The sequence below is a fragment of the Brassica napus genome, chromosome C2 (genome assembly GCF_020379485.1).
Source record: "Brassica napus cultivar Da-Ae chromosome C2, Da-Ae, whole genome shotgun sequence".
Taxonomy (NCBI): domain Eukaryota; kingdom Viridiplantae; phylum Streptophyta; class Magnoliopsida; order Brassicales; family Brassicaceae; genus Brassica; species Brassica napus.
This window is the reverse complement of record NC_063445.1, coordinates 43,316,360-43,333,645: the sequence shown is the minus strand read 5'-3', so window position 1 is coordinate 43,333,645 and position 17,286 is coordinate 43,316,360. Positions and strand designations below refer to the sequence as shown.

The window sequence follows — 17,286 nt, the reverse complement described above, 5'->3', positions numbered from 1 at the left end:
GACAGAAAATCAAAAGGTGGATAGCTTAGCACGCAGTGATAGGAAACAACCGTCTTTCGTCGTTCACATGGACATAGTTACCTGTTTGGTTTACAGAGTCAGCATAAGTTTGTAGATGATTGATGTTAAAAAAAAGACATAAAAATATTAGTATAAAAATAAATAATAAGAAGTATTATTATGATATTTTATTTTTATTCTAATATTATAATAGATTTATAATTTAATATTATGTATTATTTTAATAATATTGTTAGTAATATTAATCATATAGAAATGTTATATACTATAATAAGTAAATATAAAATATTAGAAAAAATAAATAATAAGTAAATATAGTATATAAGAAATAAAATATTATATTAAATATATATCGTAATATTATGATTGATATAAAAGCAAAAAAATTATAATAAATAACTATACAAAATAAGAGAAGATAAACAGTAAGTAAATATACAATATAAAAAATAGAAAAACTAAATTAAACATTTATCTGAATTAAACATTTATTAAAGAGTTAAAATACATCTATGCTCAGGGGCGGATCTAGAGTGATATTTAGTATGGGGCACATATTGAAATAGATATATAAACTAAGGGTATGTAAATAAATTTTGGTTAAATTCTCAAGGAAAAATAAAAAAGAGTGTGGGGCCCATGCCACACCTTTCTTCAACCTGGGTCCGCCCCTGTCTATGCTATAAGGTTAAATAAACTATACTTAGTTAGAGTTATGAGGTGGCGTTTTGTGGATATGATTTCAAAGTTTGAAAAATAAAAAAGAAATATTAAAATTTTCAAAATAAAATGGGTTATTTTGGTTATTTCCTTATTGATGACTATTTTGTGACAAAAACTTAAAAACGACTATTTGAAAGAGTTGTCCTACAAATTAAGAAAATTTAAATAATAAGTAAATATATAATATAAAAAATGGAAAACTATATGAAACATCTATATGAAAAATGTATAGTTTTTTGGTTTTTTCTAAAGAAATTACTATTCACACAAAGATACAATTTAGAATTTCGTTGTTGTTCAGAATACAACGTCCAAATGAATAACTATATAGTTAACATTTAAAAATCAAAATAGTCCCGCGCGTAGCGCGGATTAACTCCTAGTTCAAAAATATACATAGTTCAGTTATTTGAATTTTTGGATACCCATTTGAACTCAGCTGGTTCTAATAGTATTCATAATCTGAAATACCAACTTACTAAATTATACAAATTCGGTTTTGGGTTTAAATTATTAAGTTATATACAGTATTGCATAGAGGAAGGGGACTGTTTTGCAATTTTATAGTTGCGAATGGGTGATTTGATAAATAATAGTAGTATTTAACTTTTCCCAAATAACGATCGGGTGGTTAAGTATTTAAAACCCTTTAATTGTTTAAATACACCACCCCTCGCTTCGCCGTCTCTTGACCCCTTCCCTAAACCTCCGACTGTACTAGAATCTATCAATCCTCGTCGCCGGTAAGTTCTTCACTCATCATTCCGTTGATGAAACTCCAAACGGAACTAGAATTAATCGTATTTCTCCCTCGATTTCAGATAACTGACAATCTAAAGAGCGATGGTACTCGATCACGAAGACTTAGAGTACGTTTCTTCCTCATCAACTCTTCATCGATTACAGATTGTGATGTTTACAGATGCTTTAAATGTTACTCTCTTACAGCTTGATGAACGATGACAACTTCGTCGACAAGAAGAAGCTTTCAGCTCCTATCAAGTCTACAGCAGATAAGTTTCAACTCGTCCCTGAGTTTCTCAAGGTTCACATAACACACCCAATATAATCATTTTGTGTATTTATGCCCTCCTGGTATATGTGTGTGTAATTGTCTTGTTGTTTAGGTGAGAGGACTTGTGAAGCAACACCTTGATTCATTCAATTACTTCATCAATGTCGGGATCAAGAAGATTGTTCGTGCGAATTCTCGTATTACGTCCACTCTCGACCCTTCCATTTACCTATGGTCGTCTAATCTTCTTATCGTATTTCTGATAAAAATATATATTATTTTTTTGGAGTGAGATTCTGCTAAAGTTGAATACTTGATGGCTGGCTTTTTCAGTCCTTTGATATGTATATTAAATTGAGATTGTGCTGTTTGATGCAGGTTTAAGGATGTCTATGTTGGTGAACCCTCTATTTTAAATGTTGGTACGGCGGAAGTAATCAATCCACACATGTGCCGACTAGCTGACATGACGTAATATTGGCTTCTTCTCATTATGTTGGCTCTTTGAGAATATCTTTACATTCTTCGCTTTTCTAAAACATCAGGTATGCTGCTCCGATATATGTCAACATAGAATATGTTCATGGAATTCATGGAAAGACGACGATAAGTGCAAAGGTGAATCGCAAAAATATTATACATTAATCCTGTTCATCAAATAAAGTTCAGGACTTCGGGATTAATATGTTGTTCATTTGTTTCAGGATAAGGTTGTTATCGGAAGGATGCCTATTATGTTGAGGAGTTGCCGCTGTGTATTACACGGAAAAGATGAAGAGGAACTTGCAAGATTGGGTTTGTAAACCCTTATCTTCAAGCGTTGATTTTGTTCATCACATTTATTGTATTCCTGTGTTGGTTTCCAGGTGAGTGCCCACTTGATCCTGGAGGATATTTTGTCATCAAAGGAACCGAGAAGGTAATCACACTTCATGCTTCTTATATATAATCTTCTTAGAGCCATCTTTTATGAAGTCTATAGATTGGCTACTTGTCTGCACTTTTGACTTTGGGATATCAGTCGTATATTATTCTCTCTTTACTCCAAAGTCCAGACTCAATTGTGTGTATGTGTAGCCGTTGAGCAGCCGTTTATCCCATTCTTCATGGACTCCTTTATTCCTTTTTACTTGATCTGAAGCCATGATATTGATTCTGTTGGTATTGCTATATTCTTTTCAGGTGTTGTTGATACAAGAACAACTTTCTAAGAATAGGATTATTATTGATTCTGATAAAAAAGGGAAGTAAGTGATCCCGTACATGATTTCAGTCCTTGTAGCATTTGCATTCCATTATTTACTCGCCCACTATTTACATACCAATTTCTCTGTTTGCTGATTCTGTCTCTTACTGCTTATTGCCAGCATAAATGCATCTGTCACAAGCAGCAGTGAAACAACGAAAAGCAAAACAGTTATTCAGATGGAGAAGGAGAAGATATATTTGTATCTACATCAATTTGTAAAAAAGGTGAAGATACATCATCACGTCCTTCTCTTTAGTTGTCGATCTTTCAGGGTTGGAATCTATTGGCTGAGCATGTAATCTGTTCTAGATTCCAATAATAATCGTCCTAAAAGCTATGGGAATGGAGAGCGACCAAGAGATCGTACAGATGGTTGGAAGGGATCCCCGTTTTAGTGCATCACTTCTACCTTCTATGGAGGCAAGTATTGTAGCCACCTGTTTTTTTTTTGTGACTAATTTTTTTGGCCTTTTTAAATGGTAAAGCTTTCAAGTTAGCATAACTCGGGAATTAGCTGATTAGTTCTGTCGATAAAAATGTTCTGCCAAAGTAAACTTGCCACGCATAAAGCTTGCCATAAGGAACCAATTTCTTAGCTTGTCCGTTTTGTTAAATCTAGAAGTTTGATGCATTTCATTTTCTTCACATGTCATTTTGTTCAACCTGTGGGTTCTGATGAGCCTTGATCTGTGAAGCGCCATATTTATCCCTCGAAATGCTTTTCTAATTTCAGGAGTGTATTAGTGAAGGTGTGAATACACGACAACAAGCACTGGACTATCTTGAAGCAAAGGTGCAGTGTTTATCCTCTTAGAGATTTATTTCAAAGTTACCTACCTAGAAAACAGAAAAAATGTTGCTACCCTGTGAAAAAATCTATTTCTAGTGTTTAAAAAGCCATACCTCGTGGCTATCTTTGCTGAAAAGTAATGGGCATAGACTTTATGCTGTTATAGTTAGTTGGATCCACCTCATTTTGTGATGCAACTAGAGAGATAAAAACCCTGCTGAAGAAAAGACTAGACTACCAGCCTATGGTAGTTTAACGGTAGTTTCTGACTTGTGTGAATTTGCAACAAGATTGATATTCTTTTCGTTATTAACTTCTGTAGGTGAAGAGATCATCGTATGGACCACCTGAAAAGGTTTGTATTATTTACTCTGCTGTTACACTCTCTAATTCAACTTCAGACAGATGGGTGATTTGTTTTTATCCTGCAAAATTGAATATGAAAGTTATCTTGCTAAGTGAAAATTCCACATTGTGTATTACATACATTGTGTATTACATGATCTACTAGGATGGCCGAGCTCTATACATTCTGAGAGAATTATTCCTTGCACATGTACCTGTAAGTATCTCAACTTCTTTTGGTTCTTGAAATTTTAGTCTTTACTCTTTGCTTACTGCTTGCTATATTCTTCTCTCTAAGGTGCGTGATGACAATTATCGCCAAAAATGTTTCTATGTTGGGGTGATGTTGAGAAGAATGATTGAAGCAATGTTGAACAAAGATTCCATGGATGACAAGGTAATACCGTAGCCTTCTATCTGGAAATTTCTTTTTGTACATGTTGAATATATTTGAAGTCTGCCTTTTTAACTTTTAGGATTACTGCTGCATGACATATTAGATTACCTAAAGCTGGCAAATTAAAAAACAGGGTGACATTCTGAAATGGCTTACAAAATGTCGTGAACTTCACTTAAAAGAGCCAATGATATTTAAGAGTTGAGTTGACGTGATGATGATGACTATAACTTGTAGTCCAGAGAATAAATTAATATAATCTGGAGAGAAGTCTAATTATAACCCAGAAATTCATATTGCTTGGATCTGTGTTCTCAAATGTGTATCTCCTTGTAGGACTATGTTGGTAACAAGCGGTTGGAGTTGTCTGGACAACTAATATCTCTTCTCTTTGAGGTATCACTGAAACATATTACCAGACGCAGTACTTTCTCTTCCTTTTTCTTGTAAGGTTTTTTCTAGTAATTATTTTCCTCCTTGACGCTGCTACAGGATTTGTTCAAAACGATGACCACCGAGGCCATTAAAAAAGTAGATGCTATCCTTCAAAAACCTAACCGGGCAAGCCGATTCGATTTTTCTCAAGTAAGTGAAAAATACTGCCCTGCTAGTTCAGGTGTTGTTATAACTATGAACCAGTTTCCTTTCATATTTCTGAAGTAAGTATGCTGGCAGTAGGCTCATAACTAGTTTTTAGCTAGGTGCTACTGTTATGATGTCGTTTGGTAATTGCTTTATGAACTTGCATCTCCCTTGGATATCGCACTACAACTTGAATTTCTACAGTTAGAATATTTATTGTTCTCTCTATAGCTTTTGGCCTTGGAATAACATGGATGGAGTCGATTTTCAGAAATAGTTACTTTATTGAAAAAAAACGATAGTACAAACAACTTCAGTATCTTTTGTGATGTGCTTGCAGTGTCTCACTGGAGAAAAGAATCATAATATTTCTTTTGGATTAGAAAGAACTCTTTCCACGGGAAACTTTGATATTAAAAGGTTCAGAATGCATAGGAAAGGCATGACACAGGTCAGTCTTACTCTCTCTGTATACATATATGTGTATGTCATTGTCTCTAGCCTCCTTCGTGCTACAATATGTTAAGAAATCTTTTGATATAGGTCTTGACAAGGTTATCTTTCATTGGGAGCTTGGGGTCTATTACGAAAATTTCGCCACAGTTTGAAAAGTCCAGAAAAGTTAGTGGGCCTAGATCCTTGCAACCCAGCCAGGTAATGCTACTGTCTTTTTTTTTTTTTTTTTGAATTATACAGAGGTATCCTGCCCCACAGAAGTTATCCAGACTAGTCACGTGTTGACACGTGTCGGTCCTCTGTCTCTGGCGATGCCGAAATGTTAATTCCCCAATGCTACTGTCTTTTATCAGTCTTGCTGTGATCTTGTGATGAGAATTACTGCTTCTCTTTGAACATTCACTTAATCTGATTTTGGCATTGTGGTTTGCTTTATAAGTGGGGCATGCTCTGCCCATGTGATACCCCTGAAGGAGAATCTTGTGGGCTTGTCAAGAATTTGGCTTTAATGACTCATGTCACAACGGATCAAGAGGAAGGCCCATTGGTTGCTATGGTATTTGGTTGCTAATTTTTTCTCCGTTGTCATTTCTTTGGTTAGTCATCTGTATTTTCGGTGGGTTTTGTCAATTAAGTACTGAATCCGTGTGTTTTAATTGATTTTCCGGAAACAGTGCTTCAAATTGGGTGTTACAGATCTGGAAGTATTGTCAGCAGAGGAGCTGCATACTCCAGACTCGTTTTTGGTCATATTTAATGGGCTAATACTTGGCAAACATAGAAGGCCACAGGTACTCTTTCATAAACACATGGATCTGCAACAGACGGAATACACATCTTTGCACGTCTTCACTAATTTACATTGTTGTTTCAGTACTTCGCCAATTCACTTAGAAGGCTGCGTAGAGCTGGGAAAATTGGCGAATTCGTCAGTGTATTCATAAACGAAAAGCAGGTATTTCGTCCATTTTTGGCATTCTACGTTTGGCCACATGCACCTTATAGCTTGTGTTCATTCGTCCATCAAGCATAACCCAATTTACTGCTGTGTTCTTGTGTATGTATTATCTAAACGTTATATAAGGTAATATGCATTGGTAAAGCTTGGAATCACAATTAAGAATTCTGAATTGAAAATAGATTGAGGAAGCTCCTGATATTTATTTGATAACTCTCCTTCTTTGAGTGATTTCCAGAGAAGAGTTACAGCTGAGTGATGATTTCATTTTTTTTTAAAATTCAACTTTTTACATTGTTGTTAATGAAGGCAGGAAACGATTATTTCCTAAATCCCTGCCAAGTTTTTCTCTTGAATACACAAATGTTCACTGGGACTGACGGTGTGTGTTTATCAGCATTGTGTTTACGTTGCTTCTGATGGTGGGCGGGTGTGTCGTCCACTTGTTATAGCAGAGAATGGAGAATCAAGAGTTAAACAACACCACATGAAAGAACTAAAGGTACATGTGTTATACTCCCGCAGATTCATGTACACTTGTCTTAGTGGTATCAGTTAAAGACATTGCTTGACTGATTTCTATTTCCTTGAAGGATGGTGTTCGCACTTTTGATGACTTCATTCGTGAAGGTTTGATCGAGTATCTTGATGTTAATGAGGAAAATAATGCGCTGGTTCGTGCCAGTCTCCATTTTCTAGATGTATTATATTCTATTGCACCATAGGCAGTTGAAAATAACCCCTGTTATTTTTCCTTGTTTTAAGATTGCTTTATACGAAAGTGAAGCCATGAAAGACGTAACCCACATTGAGATTGAGCCTTTCACCATCTTAGGGGTTGTTGCTGGTCTTATCCCCTACCCTCACCATAATCAGTCGCCTAGAAATACTTACCAGGTTTGTGTGTCTAGACATTATGACATAAGATGCTGCAATTTCAGTTTGCATCACGTTTATACTTAATAGTCCTGTTACTTTGTGTGCAGTGCGCTATGGGAAAACAAGCGATGGGAAATATTGCTTACAACCAGGCAAGTCATTTGTACTCTGCCATATCATTTCATTGAATCGTAGCGTACTGTTTTCCATTTTTGATGACTTAATTAGATCAATTGTTTCCTGTTGTGCTATCCAAGGCTTTGCTTACTTAAGTTGGTCATGTGAAGTCTAATTACTTTAACGCCTCTACCTTGCTCTCTCTCTCAGGCACTGACTTTGCTTTTTACAACCTTTGTATATAGTTAAACCGGATGGACTCTTTGCTTTACCTATTGGTGTATCCTCAACGACCCCTGTTGACAACGAGAACAATTGAATTGGTTAGTGTCTTTGCTATAATCGGGATGTGTTAATAATATGGTACTAATAAATTATGCTTATTAACAGGTTGGATACGATAAACTTGGAGCAGGTCAAAATGCAACAGTTGCTGTGATGAGTAATACTGGGTACGATATTGAGGATGCAATTGTGATGAACAAAGCTTCCTTAGATCGTGGTTTTGAACGCTGCATTGTTAAGAAAACGTAATGGATTTCTTTTTGAGGCAAAACTCCGTTCCTTTTGAGATATCGTATCTTGCATTAACTGTTATGTTTTCTTGCTTGTATTTGTATTGTCTTGTGAAACAGAGTTGTTGCTACTTGCCAGAAGTATGGTAACGATACAGTGGACAGAATACTAAGGCCAGAAAGAACAGGTCCAGATGCTGAAAAGATGCAGGTAAGTACATTTTCTTGCATGTGTCCTCAGCCTAACAGTTCTTATTGTGCTTAACCAATCATAGGCATTTTTTTTTCTCTACCTTTTCGTTGTTTATTTCTTGTGTGCTTGACTGTGGCCTTTCCCTTCACGTTGAATATGTTTTCATGTTGACTATTGTTTTCTTATTAAGATACTGGATGATGATGGAATCGCTGCTCCAGGGGAAATTATTAGACCGAATGATGTGTATATAAATAAACAAATCCCTGTTGACACCAGAGATAACATTACATCTCCGCCATCAGACACGTAATCCACTAACTTTCCCCCATATTTATCATGATTGTTTTTTATAACTGTAAGCAAAACTGTACAATCTCTTGTTCAATTTCCAGTCAATATCGTCCGGCCAGAGAGTATTTTAAAGGTCCTGAAGGGGAGACACAAGTGGTCGAAAGAGTTGCTCTCTGTTCTCACAAGAACGGTAATTTATGCATAAAGTATAACATCCGACATACTCGTCGACCAGAGGTGACAAATTTTATCTTCAATACTTTTATATTTCTAGCCCCAAGCCTCATATTCTATCTACAGTGATAATCCTGTCTTGCTGTGGCTCTTATTTAGCTTGGAGACAAGTTCAGCAGTAGGCATGGGCAGAAAGGTGTTTGTGGTACAATCGTTCAGCAAGAAGATTTTCCATTTTCTGAACGTGGAATTTGCCCTGATTTGATCATGAATCCTCATGGGTTTCCAAGGTCATAGAATATACTCTACATAATATTTCTTTTAATTTCTATGTGCATGTGAAATGCCGTTGTATAGTGAAGAGCCAAATGAAAAAGAGTTCTTCATTTTGTTTGCGAGTTCATGTGTGTGGGGTGTTAATCCTCACACTGCCAGGGCCTCTCGTGGAAGTTTTGCTCTATTGTTACCCTTGCATTTCCCCTACTATATGAACTTTATAGTTAGGACCAAGTCGTTTTATATTTTGCTACCCAACTTGGAGCAACGTATATGTTTAATCCCTTCAGTTCAAAATTTTGAAGTTTCATCTGAAGTTTTTGTACTTACGATTATGTATTATAACTGGTGAATTTATCAACATTTTTTTCTTGTCACAGTCGTATGACAGTAGGTAAGATGATGGAACTTCTTGGAAGTAAAGCTGGGGTGTCTTCTGGTAGATTTCATTATGGTAGTGCTTTTGGAGAAGAAAGTGGTCATGCTGACACGGTTGAAAATATAAGGTACCGTTTCTCTCTCTCTCTCTCTCTCTCTCTCTCTCTTAAATATGAGGATTCTTCTTCTATGTTGAAACTTTTGTTCTGGCATTGAATGTTGTCGAATGTTGTATTATTTCAGTAAGACCCTTGTGAAGCATCGCTATTCCTACTGTGGGAAGGAGTTGTTATACTCAGGTACAGCTTAATGATACTTCATAACATCGCAGAATATATGTTAAAATCCATACCCAGTGTCGGTTATCATGTTCACTGAAATTTGATTCTTTCTTTGTACAAATTCTGCGATGATGACCTTGAGTGTCTCGCAGGTCTCAGTGGCGAGCCATTGCAAACATACGTCTTTATGGGGCCAATATATTACCAGAAACTGAAACACATGGTGAGGCTTCCTCTAACCTATCTAAACCATTTTTTTAAACAAACATAACACTTATATGTTGACGAGTAGGTCATGGACAAAATGCATGCGCGAGGGAGTGGACAGCGTGTGATGATGACAAGACAGCCAACTGAAGGGAAATCTAAAAATGGAGGTATGCGCTTCTTCAACCATGAATTGTTGTTTTCTTAAAATTGCAATCTCTAATGCTGTCGCAGGTTTACGAGTGGGAGAAATGGAACGAGATTGTCTTATTGCTTATGGAGCCAGCATGTTGATCTATGAGCGTCTCATGCTCTCTAGTGATCCTTTTGAAGTTCAGGTAATATAAATCACAATGCACTATATATTCTTGATAAGTGGCAAAATCTGTGAATATTTGTTAACAAAAAATATAAATGCAGGTTTGCAGAGCTTGCGGTTTATTGGGATATTACGATTACAAGCTGAAGAAGGCAGTTTGTTCAACTTGTAAAAATGGTGATAGCATTGCTACTTTGAAACTCCCTTACGCATGCAAGCTCCTTTTCCAGGTAAAACGTTTGATCCCCACTGTTTTTCGCCTTGTTTTGCCTCTCAAATTGAACTCTCCGCTCAATATAACGACGCTCTCGTGTAATTCATTGGTTACAGGAACTGCAGTCGATGAATGTTGTTCCGCGTCTTGTTCTAAGGGAAATGTAGATAAGCTCTGAAGACTGTTTTAACCTTTACGACAGTCTCGATGGCTTTTTTAATATCCTTCTCTGGTCCTCCGAGTCCTTGAGATTGGACCATATTAGTGTAGATGACTAAGATGTTAAGAATCGTATGTTTTGTTCTCACTGTTCTGAAACTAACAAATAATGGGAGAATCTCCATTCTTACTCCTATAAACATTGTCTCCATCAACACAAGACGATCTTAGAGCACAAGCACAGAAACTGTCTTCTGCTACAGAAGCTAACATACATAAACGATGATTGATCAGATCAGAATAACAAGATAAACAAAGCAATCCAGATCGTAAAATCCAATAAATATACAACCTTTTTACTCCAAAACCTAGTTTTAATACTTTCATAATAATTGCAATTTTTTAAGCTATAACGATTACAAATTACGTTGAAATTTGCCCGATTGGGGATTAACGATCCAATCAAAATTCTCCAAAATTTGTCAGTCGAATTCACTACTTGAGAATAAACAAAAGAAGAGCCCAGAAAGAATCTCTACAAAACAGGGAAATGACAGAGACCAATTTGGCGTTGATGTTCTTGTTTCCAGGGGTGGGCATGATCGTTGATGAAATGAAGCTCTGTGATCAAAATATATATATGGCAGATGGGAAACGTGTTACTCTATTGAAAAGACGGAGAAAAGTTTCAATGGACGACGAGTAGAGAGAACCAACCAAGAAGAGCTTCCTCAATCCAAATATATTACTCTCACAAAAGAAGCAGGAAAAAAAAACAAAACTAAAATATTACACGGCTCGTGATTACGACATGTGTGACTGACTTGTGATTAAAACATCGAAATTACTACGGAAACACTGATTAATTTATCTATAATTCTTGAAAAGCCCCATAACAAATTGAGGTTCACGCTGAACTTATTAATAATTTATTACCGTAGACTTTTTTTTTTTTTAAATGTCTCAAATTGGTATTATTGGTTGTGAGTTATTATAAAATATTATAGTCTAGGTTGCATGGAAACTTCATTCACCGGATTAGAAGGACGCAGAAAAGACCATGTTCTAACAGATATTTGGGTGGTGCAGTTGAGGATAGCTAGCTAATGTTGATGCATTACTGAACTCAATAAAGTGACCTTTAAGACTAACTGAATAATGCTCAGCAAATTGTTATCCACTTATCTGCCCCTCCTGGTCTGCTCGATACCCATATCTTCAATGACCAAAGAATTCAGCTAACATTTATTTACTGGGACTTACCAGTGACAGTTCTTGTTCAGAATGCATTATTACAGGTTGCTGTTTGGAATTGGAACAGTGGTTCTTGTCCACCATTAGTCTCTTTCTCTTGCAACTATGTAAATATACATCTATGAAAAAAAAAATCATGTTTCTCATCTATTTTTGTTTTAGTCTCATGTATCTGACAGTGTCTGTATAGTCTAAAAGCATATACCAATATATAAAACAAAAAAATACAAAAGGTTGCATGTAGTTAGAATGTTTTGGGTTAATGAGCATTCCTATGTTTATTGTTGTACAAGTAACTCTATCCATCATCTTTAGTAAAACTGAACCTATAAGTATCTGAGCAGACATATCTAATCATATTCAACTTATTTTCATGCTGAGTTCTCCAGACCATCTCTTAAAGAAGAAGACGAAGGAGAGGATGACGCAGAAAGACAAGACTCTTTGTCTTTTCTATATGCCTTTTGGACATCATCCTTAAGCTCTCTATATCTCATTCTCTTCAGTCTTCTCTCCAGAGGAGATCCTTTCTCAATATGCAAGTCATCGAGAATATCATCATCTATATACTCTTCCATGTACTTATCTAAAACCTCTAAGCCATATGGAAAATACCTTCTACCTGTCTCAACTGCATTGTGAAACGTGTAGTGGAGTCAGCCAAGAGAAAAATAAAAGAAGAGCAAATCTTTTTTTCTTCTTACCTGTTTTCATTAGAGCCTCCATACGAGTAAGAAGTCTTTTGGTTTGCATGAGGAGTTTCGTTTAAATCAACCTGACTCAAGTTTCCTGTTAACCCATGTGAAGGCGGGGGAGGACCAGTGAACTCCCTTGTACCTTCTACATTAGCAATGTCCATAGCCACATTAGCTTCTGTTGGAAAGAACAACCGAGCAAGCCCCACTGCAACAAAAAAAAAAGCTCAATGGTTCAACAGAAATGTCACAAGAATCTGCCAATTATCAGTCATTTACCTCTCTTTTCTAGGTATAACAGTCTCATCTGTAGATCTTCAGGCATAGAGAGGGAACACATTGGCGAATCAGCAACCATAAGTATCTCTGCAATTACTTTGGGATCACTATACACCACTGAGTAATGCAGACCATTGGCTTCATCTAGAGTGATATCTGACTCGGTCAAAAGAAGCTTCACAAACTCAACGCATCTGAATCCAAGGGCTTGAGGATTTTCCCGACTCTCTCAAGCATTTTATCTGAAACCTTGGGACTGTTCTCTTCTTCCTCTTGTGGAGACTTGAGACTAATCTGTTTGATTCTCTCAGCTACTTCTAAAGGAACCTCTTTTTCGATACAGAACCTATAGAGACCTGACCTAGCCACTCTCTCAATACATTGATCAAGCAGCTGAGTCAACTTACAATAGAAAGCAACCAAAAGAATAGGAATAACATTCTCAACCAGAGACTTCTCCACAAAGTTACAAAGCCGCCGCTGAAAAGATGAAACAAGCTCAGGCACTTGGAGAATAGATGAAGCATACAACAACGAAATCAATAGCAGGTCGACAAGAATCATGAGCACAAAGAGAGTCAACACAAGTAGAAACCTCCAAAGGATACGGCTTTAACCTCCCAGTGTAGACATAACTCAGGAAGTGAACAAAAGCTTCCTGCCCAACAACAGCTCCATAAGGCACAACCTCTTTCAAATGGTACTTTGGTCTCTCAATCTTGGAACGTTTCTTGTCTTTCTTGAACAGTTCCTCGAAAAACTTGCTCCTTTCAGCCAAAATGCATCTGTGAACACCAACGGGAACACCCTCGACAATGATCTTTGCATCTGTGTAATCACAGTCTGGGCTACTGGGAAGCTGCTCAAGATTGGAGCTGAGTTTGGTTAGACTGATCACTTGGAGGTTAGAAGCTGAGCTTGGTGAGATATGGTTAGACCCAGTAGAGACGTTAGAGAAACGAGAAGATGTGAAGCTTAAAGATGATGATGGTAAAGTCGATCAAGACACAAAACTTATAAAACGTTTCTTTGTTTTATTTCTTTCTTTGCTTTCTTCCTATAATATTGTAGAGATCATCTTTCATTAGATCTCTTTATACATAGGACTCTCTTAGCTTATCCTATTACAAGTATATCTATGAATCTTATCATTATCCTAAACATATAAGTTATTCTACTTATCTTTAATGAATAACTTGTTTCCTAAGCTATCTTTCTGTGAAACTTATCCAACATTCTCCCTTCTAAGCTTCACACCATTTTCACTTAGATCTTGTACTTTGATCAGTTCCCTCATCTCCTTGAACTTGATCCTTGCTAGTGCCTTTGTTAGTATGTCTGCACGTTGCTCTGCTCCCAGTACATGTTCCACATCAATGAGCTCTCTTTCAACACATTCTCTGATGAAGTGAAACCGCTTGTGAATGTGCTTGCTGCGTCGATGGAATACTGGGTTCTTGGCTAATGCTATAGCTGATTTGTTGTCCACGCGTATCAGTGTTATTTGGACTTCTCTTCCTGTGATCTCACTCATTAGCTCTTGAAGCCAGATGGCCTGTTTAGCGGCTTCTGTCGCTGCCAAGTATTCGGCTTCATCGGAGGATAGAGCCACCACGTCTTGTTTCTTCGAGCACCAAGATATTGGTGAGTCACCGAGACAGAACAGATGTCCAGTTGTGCTTCTTCCATCGTCTGGATCAGTATTATGGCTGCTATCGCTGTATCCTATAACTTCTTTAGATCCTCCATGAGAAATTGTATGAATTTGGTGATTAATATTTGAGGAGAATGTGATATAGATCCGTGAGAGAGAGTGAGAGAGATATGAGTTTGTTTGCTTTAGAGAAAGAGTAAAGAGGAATCATATTTTCTTGGATTAATTCTGAACATGTTACAACCTATTTAAAGACAAACCAGATCACAAGTTGCCAAGAGAGAAACAATAACCAAATTCAAGGAAGTACAAATAAGAATAAACAAAGAGGAGAGAGGTCTGGCCGGTCAGGCTCGTCCAGCCAAGTAGAAAGCGACAGTTCACAATGGTCCACTCTGATCTGATCTTCCTTAACCAACCCTTGACTCTCCTCCAACGTCTCTCTTTCCTTTGTGTCGGCATTCTTCACACTTCTAGCTGATTTAAATGAGCTTCCTTGACTAAGTCCGTCTCTTGTCTTGCAAGTTACATTAGGGTTAGGGTTTTTCTCTTGTACGGACAGTACCAACTCCAAACCCTTGTCTTGCCTTGCTATCTTGCTGCTGTCTCTCATAGATTCATGTTCAACCTTTGCAACTCTTATTTGCTTCATGTCAACACTCCCCCTCAAGCTTGACCATAGGGACTGGCCAAGCTTGGAAGCCATGAAGCATTCCCTCATTAAAACCTTTAGCTTGAGAAAAACCACATGGGAGAAAACTCAAACCAAGGAAAAAGAGTAGAACACTTCATGGCTAAGAGGATTAGTGACAAGTGAGGTCTATGAGTCCAAGCTTAGGATGAATGAACTCACAGACCTTGCTGCTGGCTGCCTTGGTAAAGATGTCAGCTACCTGATCTTCACTTCTTGTGTAGCATGGACGTATCACTTGCTGCTCAACTGCTTGTCTCACCTTGTGGCAGTCCACCTCTATATGCTTTGTTCTTTCATGGAAGACTGAGTTGGATGCAATATGAATTGCTGCCTGGTTGTCACAGTGCATGGTCATGGGCGTGGTGATCTCAATACCCAAGTCCTTCAGCAGTCCCTTGATCCTAAGCTTGGACTGTATTCTCGATCTGTATCACATGTATCAAATGATCTCAATGAAATGCATCAAAATGATCTCATCGATCTGTATTCTGCTTCAGCACTTGAACAAGATACAATTTTCTGCTTCTTGCTTTTCCATGTGACCAGATTCCCTCCAATAAATGTGCAATAGCCTGTGGTTGATCTCCTATCAACTCTATCTCCAGCCCAATCAGCATCACAGTATCCCACAACTTCAGTATTCTTGTTACATGCCATCCAAACTCCTTGACCTGGCGCCTCTCTTAAGTATCTCAAGATTCTTTCCACCATGTTCCAGTGATGAACCTTAGGAGCTCCCATATGTTGGCTTACTTGATTCACAGCAAAGCAAACATCTGGTCTGGTGATTGTCAAATAGATGAGCTTGCCCACCATTCTTCTATACATCTTGACATCTTCAAATAGAGTAGCTTCATACTCCCCCTCTCGGAGCACCTTGTAGCTTTCTTCTAATGGTGTTTTAGCCTGTCTACTTCCAAGGTTTCCTGTCTCATTTAAAATGTCAAGTGTGTACTTCCTTTGGGATAAGAACAGCCCCTCTTTAGATCGACATATTTCAATCCCAAGGAAGTACTTTAACTCTTCCAAATCCTTGATATCAAAAACATTTTTAAGGAAAGCTTTGGTTGAGAGAATACCTTCCTTGTTGCTACCAGTGATGATTATATCATCTACATATACCAAGATCACTATAATACCTTTCTTGCTGGTGAGGGTAAAGAGTGAGTGATCTGCTTGTGACTTCACAAAGCCTCTCCCATTGAGGGTTGTGCTTAGCTTATGGTACCATGCTCTTGGAGATTGTTTCAACCCATAGATCGCCTTCCTAAGCCTGAGCACATTTCCTGGTTTCACCATGCCTTCAAGACCAGGAGGAGGCCTCATGTATACTTCATCCTCTAGTTCTCCTTGAAGAAAGACATTCTTCACATCCATCTGCCACAAATCCCACTCCAAGTTGACAGCAAGTGATAGTAGAATCTTTATGGTATGTAGCTTGGCCACTGGAGCAAATGTATCCAAGTAATCTTCACCATATACTTGAGTATATCCTCTTGCAACCATTCTGGTCTTCTTTCTTTCTGGCTTCCCATTGGCTCCATACTTAATGGTGTAGAGCAGTCGGCTTGTCACTGCTTTCTTTCCTTTGGGAAGTTCAGTCTCAAACCATGTATCATTCTTGATCATGGCTCCCATCTCATCTCCAACATATTCTCTCCACTCCTTATCTTGCATAGCTTCTTCATATGTTTTTGGAATGTATTCTTGATCCAACTCACTAATGAAGACTTGATGTTCTTCTGGATAGTGGGCAAGTGAGCATACTGCACTGATGGGATGAGCTACAGCCTCAGCATTGAAGTATACTCTTGTATTACTCCAGTTAGATGCCGGTTTCCTGAGCCTTGCACTTCTTCTAGGTTGAATCTGTTCAGGTTCAGCTTCATTCACTTCACTTGGCTCACCCATTTGTGTCTCAGCTTCTGATATCTCATCTTGATCATGAGAGACTGAGCTCTCTTCAGGTGGAACTTGCGCAGGCTGCTCAGTACTATCACCCCCTTCAGGATCAAGATGAGTGATCTCAACATCCTCCACTGTCTCTTCTACAGTTTGTGTTGGAACCTCTCTGACCGGGGCTGGTGAGTTTGGTAAACTGATTCCAAGCCTCTCCATAATAATTCTCAGGTTATTGGCTCTGTCCGAGACAGATGTGGATAGATCCT

The 17,286-nt window shown here is 37.6% G+C and overlaps 1 protein-coding gene and 1 pseudogene across 1 annotated transcript; one reads left to right on the top strand and one right to left on the bottom strand.

Moving 5' to 3' along the window:
- Nucleotides 1-578: 578 nt before the first annotated feature.
- LOC106378370 (DNA-directed RNA polymerase III subunit 2-like) lies at nt 579-10,738 on the top strand. Its single transcript, XM_048747852.1, has 38 exons — nt 579-1,613; nt 1,693-1,789; nt 1,872-1,993; nt 2,138-2,230; nt 2,305-2,377; nt 2,464-2,554; nt 2,626-2,678; nt 2,942-3,006; nt 3,127-3,232; nt 3,318-3,428; nt 3,742-3,801; nt 4,121-4,153; nt 4,310-4,360; nt 4,442-4,540; nt 4,877-4,936; nt 5,033-5,125; nt 5,463-5,573; nt 5,666-5,776; nt 6,018-6,134; nt 6,253-6,369; nt 6,453-6,533; nt 6,934-7,038; nt 7,130-7,210; nt 7,302-7,433; nt 7,523-7,567; nt 7,778-7,855; nt 7,923-8,062; nt 8,168-8,258; nt 8,431-8,549; nt 8,636-8,771; nt 8,868-8,998; nt 9,365-9,490; nt 9,606-9,661; nt 9,796-9,866; nt 9,936-10,020; nt 10,085-10,188; nt 10,271-10,399; nt 10,500-10,738. The coding sequence occupies exons 1-38, from the start codon at nt 1,588-1,590 to the stop codon at nt 10,548-10,550; spliced, it is 3,450 nt and encodes a 1,149-aa protein (XP_048603809.1). The 5' UTR covers nt 579-1,587; the 3' UTR covers nt 10,551-10,738.
- Nucleotides 10,739-12,016: 1,278 nt separating this feature from the next.
- LOC106425535 lies at nt 12,017-13,764 on the bottom strand (annotated as a pseudogene).
- Nucleotides 13,765-17,286: the final 3,522 nt, after the last annotated feature.

Bases quoted from the DNA above. Each gene is read 5' to 3' on its own strand.
- LOC106378370 (XM_048747852.1), top strand. From the start codon at position 1,588: ATGGTACTCGATCACGAAGACTTAGA. The intron at 2,231-2,304 runs GTAATATTGGCT...CTAAAACATCAG, and splicing joins TGCCGACTAGCTGACATGAC to GTATGCTGCTCCGATATATG. The intron at 2,378-2,463 runs GTGAATCGCAAA...CATTTGTTTCAG, and splicing joins AGACGACGATAAGTGCAAAG to GATAAGGTTGTTATCGGAAG.